The sequence below is a fragment of the Ailuropoda melanoleuca genome, chromosome 11 (assembly GCF_002007445.2).
Source record: "Ailuropoda melanoleuca isolate Jingjing chromosome 11, ASM200744v2, whole genome shotgun sequence".
Classification (NCBI taxonomy): domain Eukaryota; kingdom Metazoa; phylum Chordata; class Mammalia; order Carnivora; family Ursidae; genus Ailuropoda; species Ailuropoda melanoleuca.
This window is the reverse complement of record NC_048228.1, coordinates 76066468-76084380: the sequence shown is the minus strand read 5'-3', so window position 1 is coordinate 76084380 and position 17913 is coordinate 76066468. Positions and strand designations below refer to the sequence as shown.

At 37.2% G+C, this 17913-nt stretch overlaps 1 protein-coding gene across 4 annotated transcripts in view; it reads right to left on the bottom strand.

The window, feature by feature from the left end:
- The window catches only part of ATP8A1 (ATPase phospholipid transporting 8A1), a 225937-nt gene that overhangs the window by 110508 nt on the left and 97516 nt on the right, over positions 1-17913 (bottom strand). For all 4 annotated transcript variants that reach the window (XM_019801970.2, XM_019801971.2, XM_019801972.2 and 1 more), the window contains 5 exons: positions 15900-15972; positions 13524-13629; positions 12085-12167; positions 7443-7492; positions 3053-3122 (listed from right to left, as the gene is read on the bottom strand). In XM_019801970.2, coding sequence (XP_019657529.1) covers positions 3053-3122; positions 7443-7492; positions 12085-12167; positions 13524-13629; positions 15900-15972 — 382 coding nt within the window. The remainder of the gene's footprint in view (positions 1-3052; positions 3123-7442; positions 7493-12084; positions 12168-13523; positions 13630-15899; positions 15973-17913) is intronic.

The window sequence follows — 17913 nt, the reverse complement described above, 5'->3', positions numbered from 1 at the left end:
ATTCCCTAACTGCACCCTTGCCCCTTCTACTCTGTTTAATTTAGACTTTATTCCATTTTCTGCTGTTTTCTCTTACATTTATGATTTCAAATTTAGCTTACACATATCCCCATCCCCTCCATTTCTTTTTGATTAAAAATAGTTGTATTTTTTGGGGGCGCCTGGGTAGCGCAGTCGTTAGGCGTCTGCCTTCGGCTCAGGGCGTGATCCCGGTGTTCCAGGATCGAGTCCCACATTGGGCTCCTCCGCTGGGAGCCTGCTTCTTCCTCTCCCACTCCCCCTGCTTGTGTTCCCTCTCTCGCTGGCTGTCTCTCTCTGTCAAATAAATAAATAAAAAATCTTTAAAAAAAATAGTTGTATTTTTTTTTTTTAAATCATTTTGAACTAAGTAAGCATCTTTGGTCAGACTTGTCTACACAAATGATTTCACCTGGAGTGAATTCATGCCCGGGTGTTTATGTGCTTGTTCTCTCTGGCACGAGATTTGCTCATGTGTCTCTAAGTTTTGCTCTCCTTGCTTGTACACACCCCAGTCTAGTAGTTTTATATACCCGCCCAGCAGAGTTGGCATGAATTTTTTCTTAGCCTCTTCTCATGATTAGGAAGCTCACCACTGTCTCAGGCGTCAAAGAGGGGAGGCTGGCTCCCATCCACATTTCACAGAAAGCACTATTTGCTCCCACTGTTCTACAGAAACCAAATTCCAGCCACCGCTCCCTGATCCTGACCCCGGGCCTGGGACTCCCACCCCACTCAACTCAAGACCTCAGTTCAGTGTGCCACGCTGATTCTCTATTCCTATTTGGGGCTTCAAAGATGTTTATCCTGTTTTTAAGCCTGGCTCTATCTTTCTGCTCTCTCTCTACACTGTATCCATCACTGTCATGAATCTGGAATAGAGGAGATACATCAAAGTTTGAGCAGACTGTGTTAACTTGACTGGAAAGTATTAGCGCTGACTCCCTGACTCTTACTACTAAAGTCTTCTGTTGCACATGTGACTGCTGATTATTCACTCTACCAGGGAATCAACACTCCTCAAACTCTTCCCAATCCCGATCTCTCTTTTTAGACCCTCTCCTCTTCACATTTAGCCCTCCTCTCTTTCCATGTAGTATTTTCTTCTTACAAGATCTCATCAATCCCCTGCTTTTAGCTTCCAGCTACATTTGTTAACTCCTAATTTGTACCAGCACCCAGGTTCCTTACCCTGTGAAATCCAAGCATCTCTGCCTCATGGCCCAGACGTAGCTCCCACCCCTCTATCGTGCAAGTGGTACCACTTCATCTACTCAGTCAAGTCCAAATTGGATAATAATCCTAGATCATAGTTTCCCCCTTATCACCCACATGTAATCAATTATTAAGTCCTAAATCTCTGTCTTCTCAATCCTCTCTGCAACTATCTTAGTTCAGATCCTTGTCAACTCTTGGACTACAGTCAATAGCATCAATGTGGAACTCTGTATGCATCTCCTTTCTGCCTAAAGTCATCTTCCTAAATGGCGTCAGAACAATTCAGAAAAAAGTACAAATTCTTGAGCATCAAAAAAACAAAACAAAACAAACAAAACCCATTACCTAACGCACGTCCACCTTTCCAGCCTTTAATTCTACTATTCTCCGCCAAACTGCATGAAATTCTCAAATGTACCTTGTTTTATATGTTTCTGCCTTTTTAGTATTCAACCACATTTCATAGTCAGCTTGGTAGTGAAGGGAAACAATGCAATAAGCAAGGTAACGTATGCAAACTATCTCCATGATTATTCAAAAAGAAGTCCAATGTTTTTATTTTTTATTCAATACTGTAACTCCCCAAACAAAGGTTCTAGATGGAAGATTACTTACAACTAAGAAAGGAAGGATGTGAGTTGGTTGCAAACTGGACACATAACTTATCATTTAAAGTGGAAGGTCTTCAAGGCTCTCTTTATTCCCTTATCACTAAATGCTACCACTGGAATGTGAAGAGCTTTACAATACACCTCAATATTGTATCCTAAACTTCTCTTTATATATACTTCCCCAACTAGGCTTAGTTCCTGACAAGTGTTGGGTCTTATCTTCCTTTCTCCAAAATCCAGTTGAAAGTCTGGTAAACTGCACACAATGAATAAATGCTAGTTGTTTCAATCAACAACCAGAGGAATTCTAAAACTAAATTTATGAGACATCATGAAATAATGCTACCAAATGCTTTAAAACCAAGATATTCAAAAGCTGCACTTCAAAGCTTTAAAAGCAAAGTATTGAAAAACATTTTCGACAAAAATTTAAGTAATAAGCTTTGGTTTACTAACAAGTGCAGTTTCCAAGTTTTGTTTAATAAATCAAGGTTGTTGATTATATTTAAAATTGTTAAGTTCCAGATTGGTAAGCTACTTGACTAGTCCAAGTAGACTAGGTACCTGGAAAGTATAATTCAGAAGGAAAACACTAATTGTAGAAACAAAACGTGGCTCTGGTCAGTAGACTCCTTGTTTTTCCATGAGTATAAACATATTTCATCTAGGAAAAATCACTTTGAATGACACATTACTCTTTCTGTCAATATAACCTGCCAATATACCAAAGCCAACCAATAGTCAGAAATTCTTTTATAATGAAAACAATGCAAGACAAATAGTAATGACCATATGATGAAATTATAGCAGTAACAGTGACCCATTTTCCCTCCCTCTTTCTATGGTCTTTAAAAAATTACATTGAAACTGGTGAGGATCACTACATTTCTAATACAATTTCAAAGCATTTTCTGGTTTAATTGTCTTCTAATGTATTTTATAATATACACCTCAAATATTATGTATCAAAATTGAGATTACATAAACAAGCTAGGCCAAATTTTTTCAAAGCACCAAATTTACCCAGAAGGAATTCCAAATTTCACCAGAAGAGGCTGAACACTATTACTATAAAACACCAAGGAAAGTGGATGTCAGCAACTTTATGCTAAACATCTGTGTTACATTTCCATAGCAGAATGCTGAACGTATACATTATAAACCATCATAAATCAAAACTGTAAAAGACAAAAATAAAAACTTACAGCTCCTTTGCAGTAAAGTCGTAACTTCCCGGACGGAGTGCGAACAATCACTGACATTCTTTTTCTCGCGCTGAAAGAGGTTTTCCATAATGTGTCAACATACTGAGAATATGCATATATATGTTTGTCATGCCTCACATATTTTAATACTCATTTTACCAAATTATGAGCCCTATCCTTCCACATATACAAACCATCCCCTGGGTGTGTGGTTTGGGTAACTTTGAAATTACATTCTGTTTTTTAAGGCACCAGGGTACCATCTGTTGCCCTAAAGGAATAATTTACAAAATGGATCCTGGGAAGCCTGTAGGAGTTAGGATCTGCCTGGACAGAAGAGAGTTCTGGTTCAATGTTTTTAGATTTAAAAAAATATTTAAGTCAGTATCTAAGATGCATTGTATCATATAGCTTTTGACACAAGCAGAAAAAATAATCCATTTTAAGTATATACTCAACTCACACAGAAAAGCAAAAACTGGCACTTTAAAACTGACTTCAGCATTCACAACTGTTATTTTTCAATGATTACTAGCAAACCACCGGCAGCATGTAAAAAATCTATTCGTATGACCACGCTAGCCTAATGAGCACAAACATTTTAATGCTGTGTTGGCCATATAAAAATGTTGGTCAAAAAACATCTTTCAGTGCATTTACAGAGACAGCAAGTAACAAACTGGCACAGCCCTGCATAGGATATGCCTCATTTGGAACCAAGTGTGTATAAGCTTTCTCTCCAGAAATGAGGGGATGGGGGGGACTTCTTAAGTGTCTGTATCTATTTGTTTTACCTTGCAACATTCTGCTAAAAACGGAGATGAATACAATATAAAGTAGCCAAGATATGGTGTCCTAGCACACAGTTGGGAGTTTCTGAGGCATCTAGAAACATTCAGTCCTCTGTTTCTCCCTCTCTAATCCCCACTGTATTAGTTCCTCCGACCACCATCCCTGCACTTTGGGAATACATTTAATTGGGCCCTCTTCGCAATGACATTGTACAATCTATATTCTGTCTCAGCCCTTCTTGGTGCCTCTCTTAGCCCAACTTTCATGAGATAGTCCCATGCTCATCAACCTTCCTGCTCTTTTCTTCTCCTGGCAAAACTCCCAAATCCAGGGCAAATGGGAACCCTTTCTGTGGCATCAGAGCAGATGGACAGAGCGGGAGAAAAGTTGCCCTGCCACAGAGCTTAGGAAATCCATGATACACGTCACCTGCATGCTGCCTGCTGTCCAGTGACACCACTTCTTCTAATAAGCTTGCTCTCTCACCGTCTGCAGGACGTGGAATACCTTCTCCTTTCTCCAAGTCTTTAATGCACCCTCATACTCCGGACCCTTGGAATTTCTGCAATTCACCTTGATGGAAGCCTCAGACAAGAAATTCTTATTCTTTCTGCCATTGACACCCACACATTTATACATGTTTCTGGTGGGCACCAAACTCTCTGCCTCTTTTCCTGACAATGGAGGAAGTATTTCTTTTCCTTTCAGAGACCTTCCTTTTCCATGTGCTGTGAAGCCCCTCTCTTCCTCAGTAAACTCACTCCTAGAGTTAACGCTGCTCTCCCCTGAGTCTGCATCATCCCCTTCTAGACGGGGTCTCTCTCTTCAGTACTTAAACATGTTGGAGTCTCTCGCTTACGAAACTCGGCCCAAGCAACCCACCCCCACCGAGCCACAGCCCCCTCACAACTCAACCCCAAACACCTGCAGTGCACACTGGCCGTCTCTGCTTACATCCGCTGCGTGCCACCCTCCCACCCCTGCCCTGTCCCGTGTGCCCCCGTCCTTCCCACTTGGCTTCTCTCCTGACCCTCCCACTGAACGGCTGAATCCAGCAAATCTGTTCCACCTTCAGCTCACCTAACCTTGCTGCGGTCTCTGACCCAGAAGACCACTGTCATCCTCGGAAAAAAGCCTCTTCTCTTGGCTCTGTGCTGTGATCCTCCCTTTGTCTGTACTGCAGTCTCCTTCGTGGATTCCTCTCCTACTAACCAACCCTTAGAAGTCGGAGCTGGTCATAGCGCAATCCTCAGCCTTTCATGTTTCCCCTCACTTTGTATTTTATATCCAGGAGATCCAACTCATTTTTGTGTCTTTGGTTCCCATTTACGGGCCAATGACTACCATATTTATATCTCAGCCATCAGCTTCTCTTTTGTGTTCCAGGCCCTCACATCCAATGCCTGCCCCTGACACCTCCATGTGTGTATCTCACGGGCATCTCAAACATAATGATTCAAACATCTCATCCTGCACATCTATTCCTATCCCTGTATGTGCCATCTGTGTAAACGGTGCCTCTACCCACCCGCTGTTCATGCCAGACTCCAACCCCTCCCTCTTTTCTCCTTCTACTTCCAATCCATCCCAAGGCCCCCTGACATTCTTCCAAAAGGTATCTGGTTTCTATCAACTTCACTTTCTTTGTGCTACCATCATCCTAGTCCAAACCACTAATGTTTTTTCCAGAGTCTCTTTTAATACCTCCATAGTCACTTTTCTCACTTCCATCCTTTCGTCCACCCCATCACTGTATCCTGAAAGACCCTAAGACCCTAACCTTGCTTAATTTTTCTTTGTGGTGCTTCAAGGTGTGTGTTAATAAACAAATATACCCAAATGCTAACTGATATACTACTTATAATATTTTGTGGGTATAATGCAAGTAGACTTAGTAAAAACAGCCACTTTGACATGAAAAAAAAGGTGGGGGATACATTTTGGAAATACTCTATTACAGTTACTCAGTAACTTCTCATGCATTTTCCTTGAGCCTTTCAGTGCATACGAGTAAGGAAAACAGTGTTTAAATAATACATTAGACAGACCCCATTATTTTTTATATTAACCAATGGCATGTGGTCACTCCCAACCAAGACAGCAACTAAAGTTGGCATTGAAAAGGAAATGACTTTTTTTTCCCTCCAGTAAGTTACATGTTTTTATTTTTTTAGTTTTTATGTAAATTCCAGTTAACATACAGTGTAATATTAGCTTCAGGTGTACAATTTAGTGATTCAGCACTTCCACAGATCACCTGGTGCTCATTACAAGTGCCCTCCTTAATCCCCATCACCTGCTTAACCCATCTCCCACCTGCCTCTCCTCTGGTAACTACTGGTTTGTTCTCCATAGTTAAGAGTCTGTTTCTTGGTTTGCCTCTCTCTTTTTCTCCCCATGATTGTTTGCTTTGTTTCTTAAATTCCACATATGAGTGAAATCATATTGTATTTGTCTTTCTCAGATGGATTTATTTCACTTAGCATAACATTCTCTAGCTCCATCCATGTCATTGCAAATGGCAAGATCTCATTTTTATGGCTGAGTAATATTCCTTTGTGTATATATATATATATATACCACATCTTTATCCATTCATCAGTTGAGGGACATTTGGGCTCTTTCCACAATTTGGTTATTGTTGATAACGCTGCTGTAAACATCACGGTGCATGTGTCCCTTTGAATCAGTATTTTTGTCACCCTTGGGTAAATACCAAGTAGTGCAATTGCTGGATCATAGGGTAGTTCTATTTTCAACGTTTTGAGGAACCTTCATACTATAGGAAATGCCTTTTCTAGCCAGTGTACAAGCTTGCCTTACTTATGTAGGAGAAAGTTCGAGAAGATAGGTGAGCACCTATTTCCTTGAACAGCAGTGTCACTTCCTGCCTGCGGCCTGGCCTTAAGTGCCCTGTTAATGGTGATGTAATCTTTAAAGACCATCATGTCTGTTAACTGAGGCCTATTTGCCTCAAGAGCGTATTAGTTCGGAAACGACATCATGCAAAAAAAAAAAAAAAAAAGCCGAACTCCTACAGATATCACTGATTATTGTTATAAGGTCTCTATTATTTGACCTTAGGAAATAAAGTTAAGTAGGATAACCTCCTTGATTTCTGCTTTTTCCTACTAAATGGTAACTCGTTTTATACCTAACAGAGAGATGGATATGGTCTCTGAAACCCCCAAGATAGTTAGATACAATGAACACAGAATTAAACTGCTGGGTTCCTAACTCTTGATTCAGCTTCAGTACACATAAATCCTGCTGCCTCTAAGTATAACGATGTTTCCAGATCACCAGCCATAAGACTCCTGGTCCTATATCCCACAGTTGTGACGCAGACCAGCTCTGCTCACAAATACTTTTACGCTGCCTCCAGGAATCATGTCTGGCAATACTCTGAAGATAGGTGTTTATGATTTATCAGCAGCTATGACAATTATGAGCTATATTGCAGATTTTAAATTAATATTTTTTCTAAATAAATTTAGTTAAGAAAATAAAGCACACTTTCTAGTTATTTAAAAGGGAAAAAACCAAACATATGTAGAAATTTATCTCACAGATACAAATCACAGAGCAGATGTCTTACCTGGTGAATTCCAGAACATTGAGTAATTCGTATCTTTCTTCTTGTCCCAGCTATAAAGGAAAGGAATACTTGATTACATCATGTGGGAAGCATCTTCGGCTTCTTGGAAATAAACCCCATGCATGAAGTTTTAATGTAAAAAATAACACAAACAAAGCATCCCTTCTGAATATATCCTCTTTAAGTGAATTTATTAGCTTTCAGGTTAAGAGGGGAGACTGAACATGCACATTTAATTTCTGTCTTTCCCAAAGCCTTACTAAAACTGTAGTAAACACTTTATAAAGAAAGAAGCTTACAATGGCAGGAAAATAAGAAAAGAGAAATAGCACCAGAAATTTGGAAGCTAGAACACAGATCAATGAGTGGTAGCTTAGCAGATCCAAGAAGGCTGAATGCTACAGTGGTCATGGGAAAAGCTGAGCACCTACCTGATTTGTACCATAAAATCTTTAAATGGTTTACGTATGTGAAAAAGTCAATAGCCCTAGAACTGTGAGGTAAAATAAGGGCCTAAAATGGGGAGGGAGAACTGGGTAAAAGCCACTTGAAAAGCAGCTCTCAGCACTGGCCCTTCCTTTGGCCTAAAAGAATCTTTTGTATAGAAGTTGACTGGCATGGTTGAAGACATGGCCTTGTTATCATATTCATATTAAATGCTGGGTCCCAATATCCCAACCCACTCAGCCAGACTTTTCCAGGCAGAAGTCGGGAGATTACTCTCTGGGGAATTCAACAAGCCTTAGAGGTACAGACACCATGACTTTCCAAACTGATCGCACCACACCACCCTACAGTAGAGCTCAGTGTAGACAGATACTCAGGCTCTGAACCGCCACATCCACTTTCAAGTTCCTTCGTCTTAACCACGATAATACCAAAGACGAACAGACATCTAAGGACGCTAATGTGGAACAGAGGTATCCCAAACCAACAGATAAAAGCAATTTGGAGGAAAAAGAATTAAAAAACAAAATTTCCTGTGGACCAATGAAGATTCAGGTTTAGATTTCCTGATGGGCACGAGAAGCTGGTGGGTGGGTCCTGGATGCCTCTGCACTTCGTTTCAACACCAGACTGAAGTGGTTTGTCACATGCATCATATGTGGCATTTTTCGCTCTACATTGGAACCGGATTACTGTGGCTTCCTGGTGGCATAAAACTTTTTTGCAGTGTTTTATGCTCTTGGAAATATTGTTGTATAAGCCAGTATATGCTTTTGAAGGGGACCCACGAGAAAAAAAGTGTGAAACAATAAGACTGTTTGTAATAATTCTTATGTTTTTATGTTTTATGATTAATACTTATACCCCGGTTACTGCTCTTTACTAGTATGGGAGGAGACTGGCCTTATGATTCTGCATATTACAACTTATGTCAAAAACCTGGTAGATCTATCATACATCCCATATTCAAGGGCTATAGTAGTTAAAAGCTGCTCTTTTCTCCTAAGTAGAAAATGACTTTGGAAAAGAACATTTGAAAGTTGATTTTTTTAAAAAAGATTTTATTTATTGATTTGACAGAGAGAGACAGCCAGAGAGAGAGGGAACACAAGCAGGGGGAGTAGGAGAGGAAGAAGCAGGTTCCCAGCGGAGGAGCCTGATGCGGGGCTCGATCCCATAACGCCGGGATCACACCCTGAGCTGAAGGCAGACGCTTAACATCTGAGCCACCCAGGCGCCCCTGAAAGTTGCTATTTAACTTCTGATGAAGTATGCTTTTCCCAAAGCTATAATCACTGCAGAACAACTGCAGTGATGGTTTGAGACCATTTTATATTTTGGTAAAAACTACAGTTTCACTAAAGGCTTGTAAATGTTTTGTAATTAAATGCTTTGTTAAATGCTTGTAAAATTTTTTAAATGAAAATTTCATAAAACTATCATTTCTCTCAGAGAAGTAATATAAGTATGACATTCATGAAATAAGAACAGGATACTATTAAAAAGAAATACTGAAAGAACAAAAAAAACTTCTCAAAACCAAAAACATGAGAGCGGAAATTAAAAAAAAAAACATAAATAGAAAGGTAAGAAGATAAAGCTGATGAAAACTTCCAAAAAGCAGAGCAAAAAGGCAAAGACATGAAAGCAGAAGTGAAAAGTTAAAGATTAGTTCAAGAATTCTAAAGAGCAAAAACAGGGAAGGAAAATGGAATTATTCAAGAAAAATTTTCTAGAACTGAATTTTCTAAATGGAAAATGGCCTACCAGTACTCAGTACAGTGGGTTAAAAATATTCCCACTAAGGCACAATGTCATAAAATATCCACACTTTGGGGAGATAGAAGATCAAAGAACCTTCTAGAGTGTGGGGGAGTGGGTAGGGGCAAGTCACAAAGGATGTTGGAATCACCACAGTTTCTGATTTCTCAATGAGGTGTACTAGAAACCAGAAAATAGTGGAAAAATAAAAATTTCTAAGGAAAATAATTTCTATCCTGTAATTCTATATTCATTGGGACTATCAATTAAGTATAAGGGTAGGTTGGAAAATGTTTAGACTTTAAAGGACTACAAAATAAATAAAGTTAGTCCCCATGTATCTTTTCCCAAAAAGCCACTAAAAAATGTATTCAACAAAACTGAAAGAGTAAACCAAGAGCAAGAAAGACATGGGATTTAGGAATAAAAGATCTAACACAGGATAGAAGTAAAGAAAGTTCTCAGAAAGATGATAGAGCAATTCCAGGATGACAGCCATAAACAAAATGGTAGCCCATCAGCCAGCACGTCTCAGAGCCCAAGAGTCAGGAGCTGGACTGACTGAGGGGCTATCACTGCTGTGTCTTCTGCTTCCAGAATTATTATTTTTTTTTAAAAGATTTTGTTTATTCATTTGACAGAGAGACAGCCCGCGAGAGAGGGAACAAAAGCAGGGGGAGTGGGAGAGGAAGAAGCAGGCTCTGAGCGAGGACCCTGACGTGGGGCTCCATCCCAGAACGCCAGGATCACACCCTGAGCCGAAGGCAGACACTTAACGACTGAGCCACCCAGGCGCCCCCCTCCCCCCGGAATGACTTTTTAACCCAAAGAAACAAACACGAAATGCGTTCCATCAAAACAGGGAAGTTCACTAAGAAAGGAGATTTAAAACAGGAAATAGTGCCAAACGGAAGAAAATCAAAAGGGATTCCAAGTGTTGTGGAAGAATTAGAATAGCTGGCATAGACCAAAAAGAATGGTGAACTTCTAGAGGGATGGGTGTGTCTCAAGGTAAGAACTGCCAACTGACAGATTACCTGGTGTGACTAAGTATACTTAAGAGTGTACTAAGAAGATATGGGATAATCACTAATAGGTAGAAAGAAAATTAAGCAATTAAAAAAAAAGATAAGGGACTTATCTTTAGGAAATAAAGGAAAAATTATTTTCAGAAAATAATTTATATCAGGCAACATAAAATTAAAAAAAGCAAAAAAACTTGAATACAGCAGTGTTCAACTATGAATACTGGTACAGGCATAATAACAAATAATCATGATTTTTTTGGTGAGATGCAACTTATATACAATAAAGTACACAGATGTGAAACGTATAGTTCACTGAAAACTGTGTCGTTTACAATGGTATGCTGGTGCAACCACTACTCCAATCGATAGAACATTCCTATCACCCCATAAATTCCTTGTGCTCTCCTCCAACCCATCTCCACCCCTACCCTGAGACAACCATGTTTTGAATTCTACCCCCACAATCACTTTTGTCTGATCTTAAGAGAGTATGCCCTTCTTTGTGTTTAGCTTTTTCTGCTCAACGTAATGTTTTTGAGATTTATCCATGTTGTTGATGAATCCATAATTCCTTCTTTTTTATTGTTTGGATAGTCCATTGTAAGTGTATATCACAATTTGCTTACCCCTTCTCTTGCTGATAGACATTTGGTTAGTTGCCAGTGTTTGACTACTCTGAATAAAGCTGCTGTGAACATTCCATTAGGTATCTGCTTGTGGACATGAGGTTTCCTTTCTCCTGGGTAACTATGAGTACAATTGCTGGGTCAGGTGCACATTTACCTGTGTTAGAAAACTCTAAGAGGCTTTCCAAAGGGCTCATACCATTTTACACATCAACTAACAACATATGGGTGCTCCACTAGCTCTCTATTCTCATTAACATTTAGTGCTGCCAATGTTTTTAATTTTAGCCTTTTGGGTGGGTATATAGCCTCTCACTGTGATTTTAATTTGCATTTCACTGATGACTAATGATTTTTTTTTCCTCATGTGCTCAGTGGCCATTCATATATCTTCTTTTGTGAAGTGTTTGCTCAAGTCTTTTGCCTATTTTAAAAATTAGGTCTGAATACTTGTTTCACTAAAAGTTACAATGTAATTACAATAATATAGTAATAGATATCCCAGGGAGGGTAGTGAATCAAGAGCAATAAATCCTCATTTAACATAACAGAAGACAAAGTCAGTAGATACGTTCAAATGGAAGAATCAAAACAGATATCACTAATCACATATGTTTTTGAAAATAGGAGATATATAAATGCTTGAAGAAAGAGGTAAAGTGGCTGCTTCTGGAGAAGCGAACCTCTATTTTATTATGATCCTTTGATATTATTTTATCTTTGAAGTTATGCATATGTTATTATTTTGATGAAAAAGAGACTTAAAAATAAATAACTTACTGAATCTATAATCACTGAGTCCGGTGTTCTTCCAGTAAAAACAAAATTCAGTTGCTTGGCTGCTCTGACCAATGCTCCCTCATCTGTTTTAGGAAAAAAGGTGAAGGCAAATACATGGTGAGATAAAATAATTATCCCTAGTACAACAGAAATATATTACTATATTACTATATTTTTCTACTGAATTTTAAAAGAATTAAAATTCTGTTTATTCTGGCCCCTGTTGAAATCCATTTCTTTTGAAATCCTATGACGATGCCAAAGGAATGAGTAGACTCATCTTAAGGACCTGAGACATATATGGAACCAGAAGTCGTATTTGACTGTTAGTCAACACACCTAAGAAGGGAAATTTAAATGTACCCTTGGTCCAGAATATTCTTTAAAAAACATTTCTTAAAATAAATGCATAAGATTGTCTTATAAACATAAGACAATGCTTTTCCTCCTAAACCACTGAATACAGAAAATAAATGCATAAGATTGTCTTATAAACATAAGACAATGCTTTTCCTCCTAAACCACTGAATGCAGAAAAGTATGAATTGAGGATGCAATTTAAATGGATATAAATACATGAAGCTCTACACTTGCAACTAATCTAACACTGTGTGTTGACTCTACTCAAATTAAAAAAAGAGAGAAACTTGGACAAAGGGAAAAAAGAAAAAAAAGAAATGGATATAAATGAACTGATGTTTATTTTATTATATATTACTTTCATCATTTTGTCATCGTATTATATCAAACTTTCTTGTTGCTGAGGGTAGGGTGTGGGATAAGAAACATTCACATAGTGGCCATCCTAACAATATGAGATGTAACATTTCTGCTTTTTAGGAATTCAGTACGTTCTGCAAGGTCACAGGTGCTGGGTTAGAATACAGTTAAAACACAGTTCTTTAAAGTATGTTCCTTTCCTTCTTCCCTAAAATCTTGCAATCATCAAATTGACTGCCCAATTTTACGTTGCAAATAGGTTTAAAATTAAGCCTAGGCATTAAATATCGATAACCATGCTAATACATATTTTATGGCATCCCTTTCAAATGGTGAACTTTCTTCATCCAAATAAATACACAACAAGCTCGCTGACTATCATTTCCAATAGAGGAAAGCAAAATTGTTATTTTCAAAGAAGGGAGAAGAGCCTACTATGTGTATAAAAAAGTACTTTTTATTTGTGTGAATTTTGTTATTCAAATTTCTATGCAATTTATGTCATATGCCAAAAATTATATGCATAAGGTTATATATTTTAAGATATATATATATTTAATTCTGAAAACCAGGTTTTTCTAGTAAATACATTTTTATTATCTAAAACACATAATTTGGTTATTTCACTTTTTCAAATTAAACTGATTTTTTTCTAGACAACCTTAAATTTCAGAACAATTTTCCACTGGAAAAATACATTATAATTCCTTCCTTTGTACCTGGAGATGCTGCTTGATAAATGATCTTATCGCCTTCTCGCTCTGGTACTGCTGTGTGACAAACTGCCATCATTGTAAGAAACTCACATATTATAGGTGCAGTTGGCTGTAAAAAATAAACACATAATGCAACCCTTTTCATTTAAACATTTGACACTAATGACAACAACGTTACTGCATGTCTATTAAGCCTGTAGCTGTTAAGCATTGAAGGTGTGAGGTTATAGACAACAAAGAAGCCAACATCTGTTATGAAGAAAATATATTTTTAATTAAAATCATGCATTCTTACACTCTTTCATTCATTTTCTAAACATTTACACATAACAACTTGGTGTGTCAAATGAAAACAGCACAGTGAAACAAAAGGTAGATATGGCCAAATCCTCAGAAGACAGGAGAGAAATTCTAAAATGCTCATTTACCTGAATCTAATTCCTGATTGGAGTTAAATTTTTGCCTTCTGATCTTACTGGGGTTCCACCACTTTGTGTTGGTTGGGGCAATGATGACAGGGGATTCCTTTCTAATGCTGTGTCCTTCCTCTCTCCATAAATAATGACCTTAACCTGATGCATGTTTTACTAAATAAAAAGAATTGGTTGAGCAATTGCTGTGTACAATGCAATGGATTCTTACAGCCTGAGGAAGACATAAAAGTGGATCCTTTCTGCAAGGAACATAGAGTTTATAGGAGAAGAGAAACCAGACATACATATGTATACATACATATATATATATATGTATATATATATGTGTGTATATATATGTGTGTGTATATATATATATATATACACACACACACACACATATATATATATATATATTTTTTTAAGTAGGCTCCAGCCCCAGCGTGGAGCCCAACACATGGCTCAAACTTATGACCCTGAGATCAAGACCTGAGCTGAGATCAAGAGTCAGATGCCCAACAGACTGAGCCATCCAGGTGCCCCAGAAGCCAGATCTTTTAAACTAAACATTTTGCTGTTTGGCTCCTGATGAAGATCAAATATCAAATAAAAAATATTCTTCTATGCTCTTGGAGAAACAACAAGAACAACAACAACAAAAAACCCCCAAAAACAAGTGATGTGATTGAAAAGGTAAATCACAACATTATTTGAAAAATCTGTTTTCTGGGTCGTACCATAGACAAAACAGACATGGTCCCTGCTGTGTGACGCATAACTTATGGGGAAGACAGAACATAGATAAAGACACAAATATTTACTTATAGTGTGAAAGGACTTTAAAGGAGAGAATGTGCAAATATCATGTAATGTGATTTGGGCCAGTCTGTGGTTATTTTCAAGAGAATGTGATATTTAAGCTGAGGTTTTAGCCTCATGAAGAATTGAGCCAAGAGTTTTGCATCAAGCGTGAATCAGATAAGACTGAAAAGATCCTATAGAAGGAAAGAATGAGATGTGTTTGAGAAAATAAAAGCCAGTATGGCCTGAGGAGAAAGAAAGACAGAGTGGTCGGTTACAAGGAGACTGGCAAGGGGATGCTGGCAGTCGGGACTTGGAGAGGGAAAGTGAGAATGAAGTAAAGAAGACCTTTAGGATATATTCTAGAAGCCACTATTGATAAGGGGTTGGCCACTCTATAGAGCTGGAGATGGATGGAAAAGGAGGTATCCAAAGCAGCTCTCAAGTTCCTAGAAAGAAAATTAAAATAGGTGATGGAGCAATTTGAACCTGAGAATGTGGAGGGAAGAGATGGTCTAGGTCTTGTGGATCCTGAATGTCATAATCTATAGGATACAAAAAATACCTGTAAGAACACCTTGCTAGAGCTTCACTTGGGGGCACAGGTTAGTAAGACCACCTGTACTCAAGGAGCATGCTTTGAGGTAATGAGTTTGAGTTCAAGTTTTGACACATTGAGCTTGAAGTGATGATGAGAAAAGATTCTGGGGTTTAAACTCTAGGAAGCCATACCATTTGATCTGATGGAATGTCAGTTAAGTGTAAGTAACTTTATAAGTACCATGCTCACATTGGATGGAAATTTCCAGAGTTCTTTCTGTGTAGACTGGGCACTGGCCTACCATTTTGAGCAGGTAATTCATTTCTACAGATATTCTGAAATGGTGAATAGTGAGCTGTTTCATACAAATAGAATTCTATTAATTATTTAATATGAGACACTTTGAAAAGACAGAATATTGATTAACAAGTATTTCAAAACTGAATTCCTAACAGCCATGAATTTGCATGGGCCAAGTAAAAAGGATTTAACAATAACAGATTTTGATAAGTATTAAAAATGATCATGAAACAAAAAAGAAAATATAAACATGGAAGATAATTCAGAGAGATACTCATTAGCTTTCACTCATTAACAGAAAGATAATGGTTTTATGTTGCTTACATGATTATTTTGGAGGTTTTCCAGCAATGACGAATCACTAAATGTTTTTTCGTCTCCAAACTGTGAGCTCTGCCTGAAGGGGAAAATGGAGCAAACCTGGTTCATTTATATAAGCCACTGATCTATTTGTAACTTACTTTTTAAATAAATCATTATGCCTGCAAACCTTTAATAGATTAAATATAATTTAGTCTGCATTTCTAGATAAGATACCACAGATTTCACAACGGAATCATACATTATTTTCAAGCATTCTAAAATGTGATAGACTTCCCCAGTGTAATAAAAAAAAATTTTATAGCTCATTTTTCTGGAGTGGAATTACATTGTAGCCACATGAAGCTTAAAAAGATTTTTTTAAAAATAACACCGCCACTAAAATACCTAGAGGTGAATTTCTATTTCCATACTTTTTTTCCAAGTTTTTAGAATTTCAGAATAAGGTTATTATAAAAAAATATTGATTCTTTTACTTTAACCTATGAGAAATCTTTATTTGTAGTGACTAACATTACATGATTATCATATGGAATATAAAAATATGAGCAATAAGCTTATATATATTTTATCAACATCTATCACTAAGAAATACCTGATATATTTATGTATATATCACATTTGTTCTGCATATATAAGAACAAATCATAAAAATGTATGGGATTTTTTTGTGTTGGGGCTATCTTCAGATGAGCAAACACTTAGTACTTCATATGAAATAAATGGAATCAGAATTGCCTCTGTAATCTAGCTATTACGAATCTCATGGCCCTGCAATTTAATATCAAAATGCTGAGATTAAAAGGAAGAACATGGAGCACTTAAGTGGGAATGTCAAACCCAAAGGATGTACTTTGCACTGTTCAGTGAAAATACATACATCTAAGCTTTTGTGAATAAAGAAGAAAATTCTAAAATTAATTCACCAAGGAAAATAATATGTCCAATACTAAATAACTGTAGCCCAGAAAGCTTTTGATCACCATTTTTACAGTTACAGAGTATTATCAATGCCAATGTGCCAAACGTCAAGTTTCAGATTTTTAAAGCCAGCAGTTTCAAAGGAAGGAGAAATCACTGAAGAAAAAAAGAATCTGAACTAATTAAACATACACGGTATCAATGAAATATATTTTTCCCATAAACCAAAGGAGGAAGTTGGAACATTTATAACAACATATATCTTTATTTACATGTAGTAGTTTGATCTATTAATTCTGAAAATTGTAATATAGTACATCTTCATTAGCATGTAGTTTTGAATTCTCAAAACATCCCTAGGAGGCAGAATAAACACATTCTTACTCTTCCTCTAGTTTTAAAGATGGAAAGAAAAATCCAAGATTTTTTAAATGACCTATCAAGGGGAATGCAAAAAATTGGCATACATTTCTCCTCCAAATACTATCATTTCTTAAAAACAGTTTGTTACTGGGCTCCATAAAGTCTCCCTATTATTAAAGTGCATTCATTAATGGTTCATAGTTATACATTCCTACTTATTTGTTAGATAAATTGAAATGTCAGGGAATAATCACAATAACATCTTGCATGTGGAGGTCTATTTTCTTTCCAAAGAATTCCAGACTAAAAGCCTTCACAAATCTGAAGATATGTCTTATTAATCTCACCAGAAACCCTTTTATCTCATAAATCACAGTTACCATAATTGATATAACTTTCAAATGTATTTATAACAAATAACACTAGATATGCAACTGAAATCTTTACATGGACACCCCCCCTACATTTACCAATGAAGCTTCTACCGTGAATAATGCTAAGTAAGAACTCTTCACTCAGAAAGTGGCTTCTTTTCCAAGATCATAAAAACCATAAACAACTCATCTGCTAATCCACACAGCCTGGGTTGGATAACACAGGCATGGAGCTCTCGCTACCCCTCTCTGAAAGCTTACAAAATGTTCAATTTTAGTAAACGTAAACAGATAAAATTAGGATGCTCATGCTATTTCAAAATAAGAACCAACTGTATTAAAAGTAAAAGTGATAATTT